Source organism: Podarcis vaucheri, assembly GCF_965113315.1.
Source record: "Podarcis vaucheri genome assembly, chromosome: 1".
NCBI lineage: Eukaryota > Metazoa > Chordata > Lepidosauria > Squamata > Lacertidae > Podarcis > Podarcis vaucheri.
In genome coordinates, this window is record NC_138759.1 from 49474654 (window position 1) to 49492399 (window position 17746).

Genomic DNA, 17746 nt, shown 5'->3' on the forward strand with positions numbered 1-17746 from the left:
TCTGCCCATCCCTTTCCCTTCTCCTGCTCCAAGGATCATAGGATGTGTGTGTGTTTTTTTCTTTAAAAAGTAGTATATGTGCACAAAATATTTTAATTTTTAAAATAAACTGGCAGGCATTGGTGTAACTAATAAGACATTTCCCCAAAGTTTTAAGTTTCTCTGGAGAACAGAGGGAGGGATGAAGGATAGAGAAATGGAACAGGCCAAAATGATATTTGTGGGATTGCATCTTCAGAACAGATTGTCTTGGGACAATGAGTGACAGATACTGACAATGACCACAGTTTGGCTGGGTGGGAATAACTGACTGGGGAAATAAAAGATCAAGCTGTTTCTCAGTGAGTCTGTTAGTCAACTGAGGCTATAGGTAGCTGCTTGGCTCTGGATTTTATCCATTGTTTTGCTTTTCCGTATTTTTTTGTTCTGGTGACTGATGCTTCTGTCAAGGCTCTTGTCACGCTGTGGAATGGTAAGCACCAGCCACCAGATGGAAATCCCTCAAAGCATTCAGGAATACATCAGATTCTCTATGGGTGGACTATCTGATTTGGTTTTCCAGCCCTGCAGAGTGATGTCATCTTGTTTTAATTTGTTGGAAGCCACCAAGTGGCTGGATAACCCAGTCAGATGGGAGGCATATAAATAATAAATTATGATGATTATTATAACTGCATTCAGCCCAAATCTCAACAGTGATCTGTCCATGACAATGGAATGGATTCATGATGAGCTGCCCCCTCCATCAGCTGAGTTTTGCAAGTCTGCTTTGTGGCAAATACCGCAAATGAAGGGGGAGCAGTGAAATAGCCATGTTTGCTGACACAATTATTTTTTTTCAGAATTGCTAAAACAGAAATGGATTGTAAGGAGCTCCAAACTGGGTGTATGGACACTAAAATGGGGAATGTAATTTGAAGTAAGCAAGTGTAAATTGATACAAACTGGGGCAAAAAGTCTTAATTTCACATATATACTAATAGGGTCTGAGCTGGCAGTGGGTGACCAAGAATTAGGCCTTGGAGTCATATTGGGCAGCTCAACAAAGATGTCTGCCCAGTGTATGGCAGTTGTGGAAAAGGTGAATTCCATGTTAGGGATCATTAGGAAAGAAATTGAAAGCAAAGCTGCCTATTTCATAATACAAATCTATGGTGTGGTCACACACGGAATACTGTGAATAACTCTGGATGCCACCTCCAGAGTGCAAAACACTCAGAAAACGGCAAGCAAAATGATCAAATCGGCTCAACTTCCATATAAGGAAAGGTTACAACATGGGTTTTAGCGCGGGAAAAAAAGTTAGTTGGGGGGAACATGGTATGAAGAAAGACAAGTCCCCCTCTCTTCATACAAGACAGAACACAGGGTCATCCAATGAAGCTGAATCGTGGAAGATTTAGGAAAAGCAAAAGGCAGTACTTCTTCACACAGTGAATAATTAAATTGTGGAATTTGCTACACTATATAGTGGTGCATTGTGTTTCAATTGTAATTATCTCTAATTTTTTACTATATGTGTGTGTGTTTAATTCCATTAATGTTTAACTGTTCTTATTTTATCTGTATGCCACCTGGAGTCCCTGTCAAGGATAAATGTTGGGTAAATAATAATAATAATAATGGTTCTATAGTACCTTCAAGCATCAGAGGTGGTATGGAAGTTGCACAGCCAGGAGAACACAGCCAGGAGACCGCTATTGTTATGTCTTACTTGTTGCCTTGTGGGAGGAACAGGATGCTGTACAGTACTAGAATGGTCTTTGATCTGATCCAAAATGAGTCTTTTAAATTTTTACTATGTTATAAACTTCTATGGACTTGGGTCTACTTCATCTGATATGTGTAGTGTGATTCTCAGTTACACGTATGGTGTTTTTTTGCTGCAATACAGTAACCCAGTCACCCCTCTAAAAATATTTAAAATTTTATCATAATTCACAATTAAAAAGGCACATTCTACAGAAATCCATTTTTAATCTCTAAAATTGAATTGATAATTAAATCCACTGTTCTACAAAACCAGTGGCATTCCTTGAATGTACTGCTTAAGAAAGAAGAGTTATGCACACTTTAGATTAGTTCCTATGTCAAACTTGTCTTCATTTATTGTTCTTTCTAGCTAATGCCTTCAAAACGTGTTCCCCATTGACCCCTTTCTCTTCGAATCTGCTTTGTCTGAATCAATTTCTAAGAAGCCCTTTGAACAGATGAAATGCTGGAGATTTTAAGAAGATCCTTTGGTGATCCAAAACAAACTTATCATGTTTCCATTTTATCTTCGGGGAATATATTAAATGCTAGCAACTGTCTCAAGAGATGGATTAGAAAGAAACCAGAAAATCCGGGAAGCACACTCCTTCCCCAAAGTTTCTTCCACCTCATTTCTAATAAGGCTCAAGGAGAAGAGGCTAATGTTGGCATAGCAAAGCAATCTTATTTCCGATTTCAGTCCTCGGGTGGGCTTTGGTGATGGTAGAGAGATCAAACTCCAGCAGGGAGTTTGAACCTGGCTGACTCTTATTACGTCTGTCCAACTTCATAATTAAGTGTTGCTTTAAATTATTATGAGGAAGGGCCCGAGGGAAGTGCATCGGCAGTTCCAGGTTCACGGTGGTCGTCGTCGTCGCCCCCGTCTCCTTCTCCCCCCTCTGGCCCCACCCAAGCGCGATCTAGCGCCTTCCCGCTGTTGCAGCCCCTTAAAATAAAAGTGGATCCAATAACACGTTGATCCCTAGCGGGAGAGGGATGTACTTCCGCAGATTCTTCTTGTGGGGAGGGGAAGGAGACTGATATAAGAAGTTAGGCAGCGTAAATATCTTCTCTTTATTTAAAAAGCGGGGGTTTGGGGGCTCCGCCTGGGATCGGGGGCAAGTGAGACAAGAGCCACAGTCCAAACCTCCAAAGCCATTGACACCCCCGATCAACGTTCAGTCCAGGGCAGCAGCCGGCCGAGGAATCGCATTAGGAAAGGGGCTGCAGCTGTGGATCAGCTGCTACCGCCGCCGCTGCGAGGCAGGGGAGGAGTTTAAAGGGGATCAGGAAGCAACGGAGTGTCTAACACCTCTCCCCTGCTATGGCTGGCTAAAGAAAAATCATCATAACCATAACAAGAAGGAGGGGGGGAGGCGGGGAGAAGGCAGAGGGAGTGAGCCAGCCGAGCAAGCGAGGGGGTGGCGGGGGATCAGCAGCAGCAGCATGAGAAGGCGAGCTGATCTGGGGGGCAACATGAGGTCAGTGGTGGGCTTCTTGTCCCAGAGGGGCTTGCAGGGAGACCCCCTGCTCACCCAGGACTTTCAGAGGAGACGCCTGCGAGGCTGTAGAAACCTCTACAAGAAGGATCTCCTGGGCCACTTCGGCTGTGTCAATGCCATTGAATTCTCCAACAATGGAGGCCAGTGGCTGGTCTCAGGTAATGCAACCCCTCCCCCCTCCCTCCCCAATTTTTATTTTCTTCTTCTCTTCTCTCCCCCACCCCGCCCGCATCCCCGAGCCCGCATCGGAAGCGACCATAGCGGCGTCGAGAGGCGTATTTTCTCTCCTATACACACAAACACCCCCGATGTTTCCCAAATAGAGATCTAAAATGGTTGACAGGTTTTTTTTGGGGGTTGTTTTTGTTCCCCACCCCAAGTCCTGTTTATGGTGGCGGTCTGGTTTGTGGGAGTGGAAGTTTCGTCTTCCGGATCAGAAAGTGTCGGCTACTCTGCGAGGCTCGATAGTGTGTTTTTTTTTTTAAGAGAGAGATAAAAAAACCGATGTATATTAATAACTGGCTGCCTAGTCCTCCTAGTGTCGGGGGTGATTGGGAACAAAATGGATAAAGACCCGAAGGAATCCCAGGGGCAAATGACAAAAGTAAATAACGAGAGACGCAACATATCCCAAATGGAGACCGGGGTCGGTTTTTGTGGCCGGATCCGGAAGGATCCGTTGTCCCCCCCCCCCACTTAATGGGGCGTGTGTGGTTTTGAAGGCAGCTGGCTAATTCAGGGAGGGGGCAGCACTGCGGGGGGGGCACTTGTTTATCTTAAAACTGCGGGGTGATTTTATTTTGCGCAGCACCTTTCTGGAAAGGGGTGGTGCAGACACTCGTTTCGTACCCCCCCCCGGTTATAATTGTAACTGGGGAAGAGTGTGTTTGGGGGGGCTTCCTTATGGGGAGGGGGACCTGCTGTCAGGTGTCGGGGAGCCTCGGAGTTGACGCGAGAGCTGCGCCCGGGTGGGGGGGGGCGTAGGGAGGCGCCCCTTCAGGACGGGGCCCAGGGAATAATCACCCCTTCGGCCTGCCGCCCCCCTTCTGCGCCTGGCACCAGGGGCAGACCCCCGGGAGGTGGGCCAGATCCGTCTCCCGCCTGCCCCGCTCTAGCCGCCGCTCCCCGCTCTGAGAGGAAATGGCTAACTCCAGGCCGGGGCTTGAGTGGGAGCTGCAGGCCTCGCTCTCCTTGAGCTCCTCATAGCGACAGGCCTGGGAATCGATGGCCTATCCAGGGAGGGGAGGGCGACACGCGAGTGGCACATCACAGCCCTTGCGAAGTGTCTCTCCCGTGTGTGTGTTTCGGAGTCGGGGTTTCCCTCTCTCGCAGCCGTGGCTGGGGGTGTCTTGACAGGTGGCCGAAGGGAGGCAGCCCTCGCCTGCATCTCCCTCTCCTCGAGGAGGAAACGTAGGCCACGGATAGGAGAGTCAAGATGCACAAGGATGCTTAATCCGGAATAACTACCACCAAATGGTTCTCTACACCATTTATAATCTCACACTTGGCGGCTTCATCCACTCGAGTGCCTTCTCTCTTTAACCTATCCCAGCCTGGAAAGTGGCCCAGTGGCTGAAGCCTGTTTAATTGGTAACTAATAATCAATGTTAAAGGAGCCCTTTCCCTCTTTTTCCACTCTGAAGGCTTGTTGCATCTGCAGTCTGAAGGCAATTCTGACACAGCAAACCCTTTCGAAGAAAGGGAAACTGAGGCAAAGGGGGACCTTGCTCGTTTTACTGCCTTTAATTTGAGATAAGCACAAAGAAGGGTTTTGGCATTTTACTTTTAAATTCTATAATCATTTTGGAGGGACAAGAAGCCTCTGGCTCCAAGTGCCTTATATAAGCTTTGGCCTCATCTGGATGGGCATAGCCTGGCATCAGTAGCCTATGCTCCTGTAATCTCTAGGTTACATTACTGTTTTTATAAATTGGGCTGCCTTTGCAGGTTGTTTGGAAACTGCAGCTTTTGCAGAACGTTAACCAGTGATCTGGACATAAAACACCAGATCTGGCCTAGCTGCGTTGGCTCCAAGTTTGTTTCCAAGCCCAGTTCAAAGGACTGGTTTTAACCTATAAAGCCTTACACAGCTCAGAACCCCCACAGCTTGCAGATGGCCTCTTCCTATATGAGCTTCCCCAGATCCTAAGATCATCATCGGAGGCTCTTTGTATGGAGGACGGCAGCAAGAGCATGGGTGTTTTCAGGGATGCCCCCACCCATTTGTGAACTGCTCTCCTCGGGAAGGCTTGCCTGGCACCAATACTTTTTTGGACCAGGTACTTGAATGCTAATATAATTATAGCTCCTGCGGGCATTCTGCCTGAGTATTTTTAGGGAGTGTGCTTATGTAGTGGGTAGGGGAGGAGTATTCATCTATTATAATGAGTGGATAATCTATTTTAGTGTATGACTGCTGATTTTGAATGTTGTATTTGTATATATTATCAATTGCTTTGAGATCCTGAATAGTGGCATAATAAAGGAAATATAGGAAGCTGCCTTATAGTGAGTCAGACCATTGGTCCATATTGCTCAGAGCCATCAACGCTGAATGGTAGCAGTTTTCCTGGGTTTCCAGCAAAAGTCTTTTCCAGCCCTGCCTGGAGAATCCAAAAATTTAACCTGGGACCTTCTACATGCAAAGTGTGTTCTGTACTATGGAGCTGTAATATTTCAATGCACTCATAACATGCTGTGATAGGGTCACTGTTTCCACTTCTCAGATATGAAATGGAAACTAGCACAAATTATTTGCCTCAGGCTGTCTACGAAGTCCATAGCTTAGCCCTTTATAGTTGGAAGGTAATCTCTCTCAATATCAAAGGGTATTTCTGCCATTACTGTTCTAGCAATAATTATGTTCCATTTGATTTAACAGGGTTTTAATCTAAGGTGAACAGATTAAAAAATTAGCTAATTTTCATTTTGTCTAGCTTTCAAGTGACTTAAATTTGCATATGGTAAAAGACACAGTGTGGGTGCTAGGAAGGAACAGTTTTTGTGAAGTGTGAGAGGTTTTAAAGTGGAAAAACACAAAACTCATTGTTTTGATGAAAATGACATCTTTATTGCTTTACTACACCTCAGGATATTCCATATTCTACTAACATGCCAGAGCTAAAGTGCTTTCAGAAATAAACAAGTTCAATGCCCATCATTATTGTGGAAGCTCTAAGTTTAGAAGACATGTTAATAGAGATTTCAAGTGAGCCCTCAGTACTTCAGATGTGTGATCTATATTTAAAGAAACAGCTGTTTCATTCTGGAAGTTGTCTACATCCCCGCCCCGCCCCCACTAAAAAAAAAACCAGCCTTGGTGTGTGGATGAAAGCTGCTGTTTGCTGTGCAATATGATTAACCCTTTAGAATCTTGTTTTTAGTCCCTGATTATTGGTAGGAAAATGTTCACCAACTTTTAAACACAAGCTAATCTACCTATAAGAGGCAATAATCCTAAACTACTCCTGCCCTATTTTCAATATTATTCAAAGGCTGCTTTGTTGTGATTAACTAAGTAATACATAATAATCATATTTAGGTAATTGCAGGTTCCATCAGCTGCAGCTCCCAAAACTGGGGGGTGGATGGAGTACTATGCAGTATGTGAATGAAGAGGGTGAATAGACTGTGGGATTATGATTTTTTAGGACAGGAGAGTGCATAAAACTAGCCTTGGTTGCAAACCCTTTCCCCGCTCTACAGCAGAAATAAGGCTATTTAATATTTTAATAATATTTAATTTATTTCTCAATGATTTATCAGTATCGATATTAAAACATACTAGCAGCATTTATACACTTTTGAGCATATCTGAATGTTATATACAGAACTGTAACGAATACTGGGTTTTGGCTTCAAACATTCATCACTTGTTCTAGAAGTGTATCCAAAAAATGTGGACTTACAAGGTTTTGGAAACTTAAGCACTATAGCAGCGAAGGAAAGAATGAGCTCTCCATTGAAAAGGGTATGACTACAGTTTGAATGATTAGGTTAAAATATACAGTGGTGCCTCGCAAGACGAAAAGAATCCGTTCTGTGATTCTCTTCGTCTAGCGGTTTTTTCGTCTTGCGAAGCAAGCCCATTGACAGATCAGCGGATTAGCGCTATTAACGCTATTAGCGGCTTTTCTGCTGATCGGATCAGCTGATAAGCAGCTTAGCGGCTTAGAAAAAGGGGGGGAAAGGGAAAAAAACCAGCAAGAACTCGCAAGACATTGTCGTCTTGCGAAGCAAGCCCATAGGAAATTTGTTTTGCGAAGCACCTCCAAAATGGAAAACTCTTTCGTCTAGTGAGTTTTCCGTCTTGCGAGGCATTCGTCTTGTGGGGCACCACTGTATAGGAAAACACCAGATGCACAAGACTATGGTTCTTGGAATATTTGTTGCATAGAAGAGGACTGTTGGCAGGTATAGCCTTTGCCCCCTGTACAAATATGACAGGATGTTTCACTTGCAGACACTCTCTGAACTGCCCAGCTAGTAAATGTACTGGACCCTTGTCCTCCTCCACAGTTGTCGGACCATGAGGCAACTCACTTGAGATCCCTATACAGTACTGGTTCTCGCATATCTAGTACAAAGCCTTTAACTTCAGAGGTTTCTGTAGCCTTGCTCCATCTCCTGCCTTAGTTCAGGTGATATCCCTGCACGTCACCTTCGTTATTCAACTCTTACCAATTGTCTAAAAACCTCCAGTTTGCCCTCCCCTCTCCAATCATTGCACTCATTCTTTCCTGCTGCCCACCCATGGATGTTGGGGGGGGTGTTCTGTCCCTCCTGGCATACTGCTTTGTCCTTCTTAAATACCTCCTCAAAGCCTACTTTTTCCTGGCCTGTATCTTTAGTTACCTTTGGTTCCCCAGCTGCCATCTTGCTCTCCTTTGGTAACTTTGTTTTTCCTTGATGTTTAATGTCTGTTGACTGCTGCTGTTCTGCTACATTTGAATCCACCTTTCCTCTAAGGAGTTCAGAGTGGTGAGCATGCAGAGGTGTATCTAGGGGTTGATGAAACTGGCCCCTGCAGAGCAGGGTGCAAAAATCACCTATCGGGCTATGGAGTGTATGATGTATATGTGTTTGGTGGTGCAATGCCACTGTTGCAGTGAGATCAAACACAGGCTTTCTCTGCAGTAAAGTGATTTTTTTTGGGGGGGGGGGTGCCAATACAGCTTAAGGGACCCTTGGCACACTTCTGCCAGCATAGTTTTCCTTCTTCCCATTTTATCTTCCTTAACTGGCCTGTGAGGTAGGTTGGCCTGGGTGTATTTGACTGCCCCAATAAGTTTCATGGCCAAGTAGGGATTTGAACTTAAATCTCCTCCATCCTAGTCACGCATGAGCCATTATTTCACATGGTGTCTCTCTTTTGTCTACTTGACAGAAAAGTTGCTCAATTCCCAAACTTGTTACTAGGCTCTTCTAAAGTGAATAGATTTCCTTTATCCTTAATGAAATAAAAGGGTTAGACTACTTCTAGGGCTTGATTCAATGCATCCTTAAAAGCACACCTTAGAATATTTGCCTTAAAGTAATCCTCTGGAGACTGTTCCTTCTGTGAAACATGTCAAATATGACAACCATTGGTAAATTGGCAGCAGTCTACAGTATATTCTTTAGAAATGAATAGAGTGATACTATTACTTCACTTGTGCAAGTAGATAGACCTGTGGCAAACAGTTGTTGACACACTAGGGCTATAACTATGTCCAAAAGCTGAAATAGACCTGTAGTGCTTACTTCCAAACACTCCATCTTTGGGGGCATTTTTGGAAGCACTTTTAGGAGTTACAATTATGCCTGTAAATAGATGAGATGTGCTCACAAGTATATCCTTGGACTTGCTGCTTGGATTTATTATTCTGGCAAGCTATGTAAACACATCCAAGTATATTCAGTTCATAACAAGTCTACTTAAAAGGGCAAGATTGGAGATTAAGTACAAGCCCAGGAGTAAAACCTTAATTTTCTCAAGTCTCCTCAAATTGTAGCCTGAGGTTGTCAGAGGATTTTGTAGGCTTTTGTTTCTTCCATTGAGCACATCGCAGATATCCATGATTTAATTGTTTTGGGAGCTAATTTACCTTAAAAACTTTTCACTTAATCATGGTGCATGTTTGAAAAGTGTTTCCTAGTATGATGTGGTGGTTAGACTTGGAACGGGGAAGCTCGACTTCAAGTCCCTACATGACCATGAAGCTCAGTGGGTGACTTTAGCCAGTTACATTCTGCATCGCAGGGCTGTTGTGGACAAAAACTTGGAGAGGGGGACCATACATGCTAATCGTGAGCTCCTTGGAGGAAGGGAAGGCTATAAATGCAATAAATAAAATACATGGTAATGTTGACTCTTGTCTCTAATCACAGATGATGCAATTGTAGTATATGATAGCTTCTTTCTGGAGAAACACTGAGCAACAGTGAAGAGATTTTGCTTATAATGGGGCTGTTCATAGTGCCACAGCAATAGAGTCTCCGTAATTTGGATTTCATGTTGTAAATGCTGGTTTCAGCAGAAATTGTGCAGGTGCTTATAGTGCTGTTTTTCTCCACTCTCCCACATAGGTGGAGATGACCGCCGAGTTCTACTGTGGCATATGGAACAAGCCATTCACTCCAGAGTCAAGCCTGTTCAGCTGAAAGGGGAACATCATTCAAACATCTTCTGCCTAGCTTTTAATAGTGGCAACACCAGAGTATTTTCTGGAGGTAAGGAAGAAAAGCTTCAAGAGGAACATCTTCAATGGAAAATTAGGGTTTCAGGACCTTTCTGTGAATTTATTTTCTTTGCAGTATACTTTTGGTCTTTCACTTGTGTAGGCTTGGCATCCCAAGAACAAACCCTGCAGAGAGAATGTTGCCTTTTCTGAGCATAATATTATGGATTGGGGAGAATGGTGTTCCTCCTCCCAGGCAGCCTGTGAATTGCTATTTGGGCAGTGGCTGTGGGAGTCTCAGAGACTCTGCTGGATGCTGCCTGTGACTTGGAGTATAATATGCTGCCTGCCTCAGATAACATATAACCACCATATTTTAAAAGGAGGAGAACATCAGCAGGACACTTCTCCACCGACCATCCACCCCTGGTGCAGTTCTCCATAACAGGTTGGCACTGAAGAGTGCATGAACAAATAGGATGGAGGATGAAGGATGAAGAACAAGTTCTTCTGCTCAGCAAGATTGTCCTATCCTCTAAATCCATTCTGTGTGGATGGGCTATATCACATTCTTAATATGCAAGAGGGGCATGTGGTAAGGAAAGGCAACTAGCGTATGCTTGGGCTGGATTAAAAAAAAATCATGTGACTTCAGCTAGGCTGGGATAGCTTAACCTGTTTGGGGCTGAAATGACCCATGATCATCAATCCTTTAGGAGCTGCTGCATGTCAGAGTGGGTATTCCCAGAGTGTCAAACTGGGTGTGAGAAGAACTGTGGTAGGGGGCTTGGAAGGTCACACAGAAGGTTTTGATGCTGGGGATCTGCAGGAGCTGTCAGTAATGTTTTAAAAACGATAAAAAGTTGTTAAAAAAAATAAGGAGTAGTCTTGGGGGCAGTCACAAAAACCTTGGTGGTGGGACTGGATATGGCTGGCATGCCATAGGCTAGTCAGCCTTTAGTTAGGCTGCTGATTCAGAGACAGGCAACACCAATGTTGAGCAGCAAACAGGAGTCCTGATCCTGTGTTTTCCTCTAGCATGTAATGTGATGGCATTGGCAGGACCAGGAGGGTAAGGAGGCTGGGGGAATGCTTGAGCTTCTTATTTCCCAGCCACTTTCCCCCACTCAGTGGGAACTAGCACCTAACCCTGGAACCAGGCAGAGGGTGATATTGCAGAGGTCAGAAGAATGAGCACTTGGGTGGAGGCCACACTGGGGTGGAGGGTGCTGCCACTATGATTTAGAATGGAGTGCAAGAGGTGGGGAAGCGCTGACGTTTGGTGTTGCACAGGGCGCCACTGAAATTTGAGACCTTCCCAGGTCTACCACTGCGAGCAAGCACCTCCTCCCTGCACTTCTTCTCCTGGACAAATGTCTTCTCATTTCTGCTACTGGGTATGTCCAAGTCAAGCAAGCAGGGAATTGGGAGGAATTTTACCCTGGACGCCTTGTCCTGACATGAGAAAAAAGTAGCAGGCTCATCTCTTTTGCTTCACCTTTTTTTATTCCAAAATGAAAACTGCAAGCACATTATTTCTCATTTTTCATTACTAATATGCTATAAAATTCTGTTTCTTCATCTAGGTAATGATGAACAAGTGTTGCTCCATGACGTTGACAGGTAAATGCGTTTCCCGCAATGCCTGAACACTGTGTGTGTGTGTGTGTGTGTGTGTGTGTGTGTGTGTGTGTGTGTGTGTGTGTTTCCTAAATGCTAACCGGTTGTTGTATGACATTTTCACTAATACAGGGGTTGCCAACATTGTGACCTCCAGATGTTGCTGTAGTCCATTTCCCGCCATCACTAACCATTGGCCATGCTTGCTGAGGCTAATGAGGGTTGGCAGTTGAGCTGCATCTGGAGGGCACAATGTTGGCTAATCCTGACCATGTTGGCTGAAAGCCTATGCGAACACCCATTCTTGTTTGTCTTCGATTTACTGCTTTCTCCTCCTGATATTTTATCTTCCTCCTCTTGTCTTTCCCCTTGATATGGTTACTAGATAACATACTATGGAAAAACTGCATCAGAGCCATTAGGCTTGTTTGTTAAGTTATACAGCAGAATCTTAACCACGTCTACTCAGAAGTAAGTCCTGTTGAATTCAATGGGGCTTATTTCCAGGTAAGGGTTTAGAGCTGCAGCCTTCCCAAATAATGTAAAATAGCCAAAGACCCTGATCTGGAGAGATCCTAATGTATGTGCTTTCTTTCTTTCCTTTTTTATATTTAACCCTCCCTACCCTTGGGGCAGATTCACAAGCAGTTTTTAAAAATCTGAGTTTAAAGAACTAGTGATTTTTATGGATGGTGTGGGGAAATAAGTTCTGCCAGGTATATGGGACCAAAAATATTCACTTTGCATACCAGGCCCCATGTGTTTTGATATTTCCTGCTAACTTAAAGCCCAGTTCTGTGCACAATAGGTTGGGCTTATTTCAATGGGGCTTACTTCCAACTAAGTGTGCATACAATTGCAGGGGTAGGAACAATCCTTCCCTCAATTACTTGGAACAATGGGACAATGTTTGTGGACATGTATAGGATTGCACTGTTCAATCTCCAAATCTCTACTGTTATATTTTCTACCTACTGCTACTCATACAGGATAATGGACTTTACATATTTTCAAGTAACATTTTTCAGTGCTACCTGGCAGACTGTCCTGCCTAGCCTTAAATGAGAAAGACGAAAAACAGATGTCTGTGTCTTTTTCAGCGGTGAAACCTTGGATGTATTTGCCCATGAAGATGCAGTGTATGGGCTCTCTGTGAGTCCCGTGAATGATAACGTTTTTGCAAGCTCATCTGATGACGGCAGAGTTCTCATTTGGGATATCAGAGAGTCTTCGCAGGGAGGTGAGGGTTATGTTTGAGTGTGAATGGTGGCGAGCTCTCTCATTGGAGGGAATTCGTCCTGAGATGTGAAAGTCCAGAAAAAAACAGGGAGAGGGAGAAAGACTACCTTTCTAGTCTCCCTCCCCACTTTTCTGAGGACATTGTTCAAACTTACCAACAGAAAAAAATGAACATTTTGGGAATGTTGGGGGGACTATTTTGAAATGTTTTCTTTTTTTATAAATAATGAAATGCTTTACTTTAATCTATTATATAATCATAATATCCACAATGCACGTTGCTTTAAAAGTGTCATTGTATTCCTGCTAATAATTTCAGCTGTTTACAATGGTCTCTCAAATATGTTACAAGGTTATTCCAGTCTTTTAAGAATACTTGGTCTTCCTGATTTCTGATCTTTCCCGTCAGTCTAGCCATTTCTACATATTCCATCAGCTTGGCCTGCCACTCTTCTCTGGTCGGTACTTCTTCTTTCCATCTCTGGACAAGAAGCATCCTGCTGCTGTCGTTGCATACATAAACAGTCTTTTATTTTCTTTTGGTAGTTCCACACTTAAAATGCCTAACAAAAAAGCCTCTGTTTTTTTTAAAACAAAAGTCACCTTAAACATTTTTTTCAGCTCATTATATATCCTTTCCCAGAAAGCTTTTATGACCACCACATGTGATAAAATGTACCCTCTTTCCTTTTACACTTCCAGCACACATTTGAACTGGTTCTAAACATTTATGCAATTTTACTAGGTGCCAAATACCAACGGTACATCATTTTCCTATAATTTTCTTTCAGCGAACAGCAGGCTGTAAACTTCAAATCCTTTTTCCATAACTTTTCCCATGAAGAAAACTGTATATTATAACCAAAATCTCTTGCCCAGTGTATCGTTACTGATTTAACTTCTTCGAGAGTGATCATTCTAATATACGCTGCAGACACAGACAATATACAAATTCAGGATGCATTTCCACACCTAGGAGGTCTTGTCATCTTCATATCTTCATGAGGGGAACACCTAGAACCTTAGTTGCTTGTGAGTTGCTGCTTGCCACCTTCTGGTGATCTTTGATCTCATTTGGAGATACCTGGAGGAAGAATGAGGCATATGCTGTCCTTTTGGCATGACCCTTCCCACCTTGCAGACACCTTGCTACATAACTAAGCCATTTATACTTCTGAGGCTTCAAGCCTATGTGTGCCTACCTGGGAGTAAGTACCACTATACTTCTGACTAAACATGCATAGGATTGCTCTGTAAATTTAAAAAAATACGTTAAATAGTGCAATTTTATATGCAAAGTTAAAATGACGCATTCCATGTTAAAGCAGTAAAACAAGTGAAGGTTTAATACAAAAGTTAGTATTGCATATATTTAAATCATCCTGGAATTTATTCTGTGTTCTTGAAGGGGAAAGGTCCTCTTTCCACCCCTGCCCCGTGGCTTTGAGATTTCCAGAAACTTCACATCTCTAGAGTGTGTTAAAGGGTGAAATGAATTGCTTTATCCCTGTTGTGGTGGAGTCTTATTTGATTTTACAAGTATTTCTAGGGCAGCTGACACTAATAAAAACCAATGAAATGAAATGAAACTCCCACAAGAATAAAAGAGCAGGTCCATTTGTACTCTAAGCCAGTATCAGTGGAGATTTAAAAAGCCTGGGAAAATGAAACATCTGTACCTTGGGCCAAAAAATAATCATCATAATCCTAGGAATATAAGTGCACTGAATTTTGTGTTGGGGGGGGGGGACTAATCTTATTGGATTGGGAAGGAATTGTAAGATTTTTGAAAACCTGAATAAAATGTTGCCTCTCCAGGAAAAGCAAAGGAAGATAATCACAACCAAGAAGCGCCATCTCTGCTAGTTGGGTCACCTAGAGGACGGCTTCCAACGATTACTTTAGTATTGTATAGGCTGATTCATTGGGCATAGGCCCAAGGATGAACTGTGTCTGCCCGGGTTATACCTCTGCTTTTAAGTCTTTTCATGCACTGATTTTCAGAATGATTTGCTGAGCATTTACAATTGCTCCCTGTGCTTTGTAAACTGGAAACTTGTCTATTGATCTGCAGAGGACTCTGTTGAATTTAACTCGCTGGGTTAGGTTTTGGACAGGGTTTGTGTAGAAGCCATGTGTGAATTCTTGAATTTCCTCCTTTAGTTGAAAGTTCAGCTAAATAAGATCTTTTCTACGATGTTCTTGGAAGCTGCTATTAGGATACCATACATATGGGTACAAAATGCCTCCAACTGTGAGTGATTTAGGGACTAGTGAAAAGAGAGTAGGGGAGTTGATAGCCCTTGAATATATTTCTGCATAACAGAGTTGTTTTTGTTGTAGAGTAGAAAGAGAGCTGCCTCCTGAGGCAGCTTAGCTTGATCACTGACTAATAGCTCTTGTTCATTAGGAAGTTTCTCATCCTTCTAACCAAAATCTGCTTCCCTGCAATTTCTACCCATTGGTTCTAATCTTGCCCTTTGGCAAAGCAGAACACAAGTCTGATCCATCTTCCACATGACATCTCTTAGATATTTGAAGATCTCCATCATAGGTCCCTGTAAACACAGGCAGTGACCATTTTAGATGTGTCTGATGTATGCACATTGTGCCAAACCTGGAAGTGACCTGAAAACACCACAGAATGGGTCAGGGGTGGAACAGGGTGTTCGCAAGCTTTTTCTATGATGTTTCAAATATACACGATTTCACTTAAACGCGTGGTGCCTTGGAACGTAACCGACACATAAATTGGGAGTTGCCTGTAATATAAAGATGGATCTGTGGATCCTTGAGGTTTGAAGATTTCTGTAAACTAGGTGTGGCTATTCTGTGTCCCTCTGGAGCTTGTTGGACTCCCAACTCCCATCTGTCTCAGCCAGTGAATAAGCTGCAGCGAAGCTTAGAGTCCACATGCTCTCCCAGCTCCTGACTTCCTTCAGCACAAGCATGAGTAGTTCAGAAGTTTCCACCTTCTTTCTTTTTTGCCTAACTACTTTTGCTTAGCTACAACTTGTTGTGCCATCTGAGGTCACATACTATGTTTTGTTAACTATATTTTGCAACATCAGTCACATTGAAAGAAAAGGGGGAGTATTTGAGCTAAAGGCTCCCTCTGGCTCTTTAATAATGCTAAAGCTTTGGGTTACTGTAATGTCGGCTCATCGGGTATGGGATTTACAACTCAAAGGGGCAATAATTTTATCTGACTCTTGACACAATCCTAAGCATATTTACTTAGAAGTGAGACCAATTATGTTCAATGGATCATATTCCCAGTTGAGTGTGGATAGGATTGCAGCCACAGTGTCTGATAATTCGCAATTTTAAATATGGGTGTCTTCAGTGGTGAAGGGATTTGTGCAATGAGGAATTTTTTTTTGTCATCTGAGTGAGGTCTGTCTGTGATGATTTAGGGAATTAAAATAAACGGGTCAAATAAGGAAGCAATTGTTCATTGAATCCTAGATCTTGACCCATATTTAGAAATGCTAGACATTAAGGATTTTATTACAAACAAGCTTTTGGTAGAATGGCAGGAATGCTGGAAAACTGAATAACAAGGAAAGTGTATGGATTTGGCAAAAATATTTGTGATTCAGAGTTCTCTCAGCAACTTGGACAAGTAATTCCAGCCTTAAGATGTTGATGGGGCAGCTACACTTGCTTGTTGTAGCATATTAAACTCATGAAATAAAACCGTTGAAAAACCTCTACTCTATTGAAATGGTTTGTGTCACATTACTTTTAATGCCATAATCTAGTTTTAATTAGATGGAATGTCAAGAACTTATGAGAAGTTCCCTTGTGGACTACCACAATGTTTTGTGTGCTAGTAAATGCAATGTTTATGGATTATACTAAAGTAATTTATTTAAAACTCTTTCAATAAGACACAAATCTAAATCAAAACATTTCCCACTCTGTCGGAGTTCCAAGATCTCCCACTTAGTAAAAAATGGTTTCTGTAGTAGATACTACTTCATCAGTACACTAGCACTGTACATTTCTGAGCCACAAATTACCAATTAGTGTGTGGGAATTCTGTTTAATGCTAGGGAAAGATGCATAAAACCTGACAACCTAAACTAAATAAATTCTTGAAAGGGTTGACAAATGTCCCATTAAGAAAAAGTTTAGCCAGCCGTCAGCATTGTACAAGAGGTCTTTTGCCTTTAAAAGTAAATTGATCTTATCTTGTTTTGTTAACAGAGCCCTTCTGCTTGGCTAATTATCCATCAGCCTTTCACAGTGTGATGTTCAATCCAGTGGAGCCCAGGTTACTCGCCACTGCCAACTCAAAGGAAGGTGTAGGGCTCTGGGACATTCGCAAGCCTCAAAGGTAAGACTCTTCTTTCTTATGTGTTGTTTTGTGAAACTGGGAAGACAGAAAGAAGCTCCTTCTGGAACTCAGTTGAACTTGGTGCTTAGTAATGTTGTGGGGAAAATACCCACCCAGCATTCATTGCCAGGATTGATCGATTAGGCAAAGAATGCTGAGTGGGTCTTTCCCCCCACAACAGTAATGTGGAGTAATGAAACTTCTCTAAGTGTGTATTTTTTCTTAGTTTATAAAGCTAAGTAATATTAGCTTCTCTGTTGAAACATTTTAGATAAACTGGATATATGTGTGATCATGATTGAACATAAATCTGTAGCAGCTTTGGTTCAGACAGGAGCAGCAGGTTGATCTGTATTAGGCTTTGAGGCTTTAACTGCATGTGGTATTGCTTTGAGTTCTTAATTCCCTATAGCTCACCAATAGCCCCTAGAAGTTTTGAACTGCCTGGGCTGTTCATGTTTGAAATTTCCATGGACCACATTTTTATGTTGAAAATTACGTTTTACTAGTAGTTCCATGACTAGTAGTTCTCCACACCTAATGGCAATTTGTTGATGTATCCGTGTGCTCTGTATATGTTTCTCAAATCACTTTGTTTCAGAATGGAAGGAACCTATGGATCATCTAGCAGA

At 42.7% G+C, this 17746-nt stretch overlaps 1 protein-coding gene across 3 annotated transcripts in view; it reads left to right on the forward strand.

Annotated features, from left to right (window-relative positions):
* The first annotated feature begins 2765 nt into the window (after positions 1-2765).
* The window catches only part of DCAF5 (DDB1 and CUL4 associated factor 5), a 40607-nt gene continuing 25626 nt past the window's right edge, over positions 2766-17746 (forward strand). Inside the window, exons 1-5 of one of the 3 annotated variants that reach the window (XM_082224383.1) lie at positions 2766-3412; positions 9822-9965; positions 11500-11536; positions 12634-12773; positions 16985-17114. In XM_082224383.1, the coding sequence (XP_082080509.1) occupies positions 3199-3412; positions 9822-9965; positions 11500-11536; positions 12634-12773; positions 16985-17114 (665 nt within the window). In that variant the 5' untranslated portion in view covers positions 2766-3198. Of the gene's footprint in view, positions 3413-4244; positions 4845-5510; positions 5534-9821; positions 9966-11499; positions 11537-12633; positions 12774-16984; positions 17115-17746 lie in introns of those variants that run through there. The other 2 variants (XM_082224385.1, XM_082224384.1) reach the window with 2 other exon arrangements.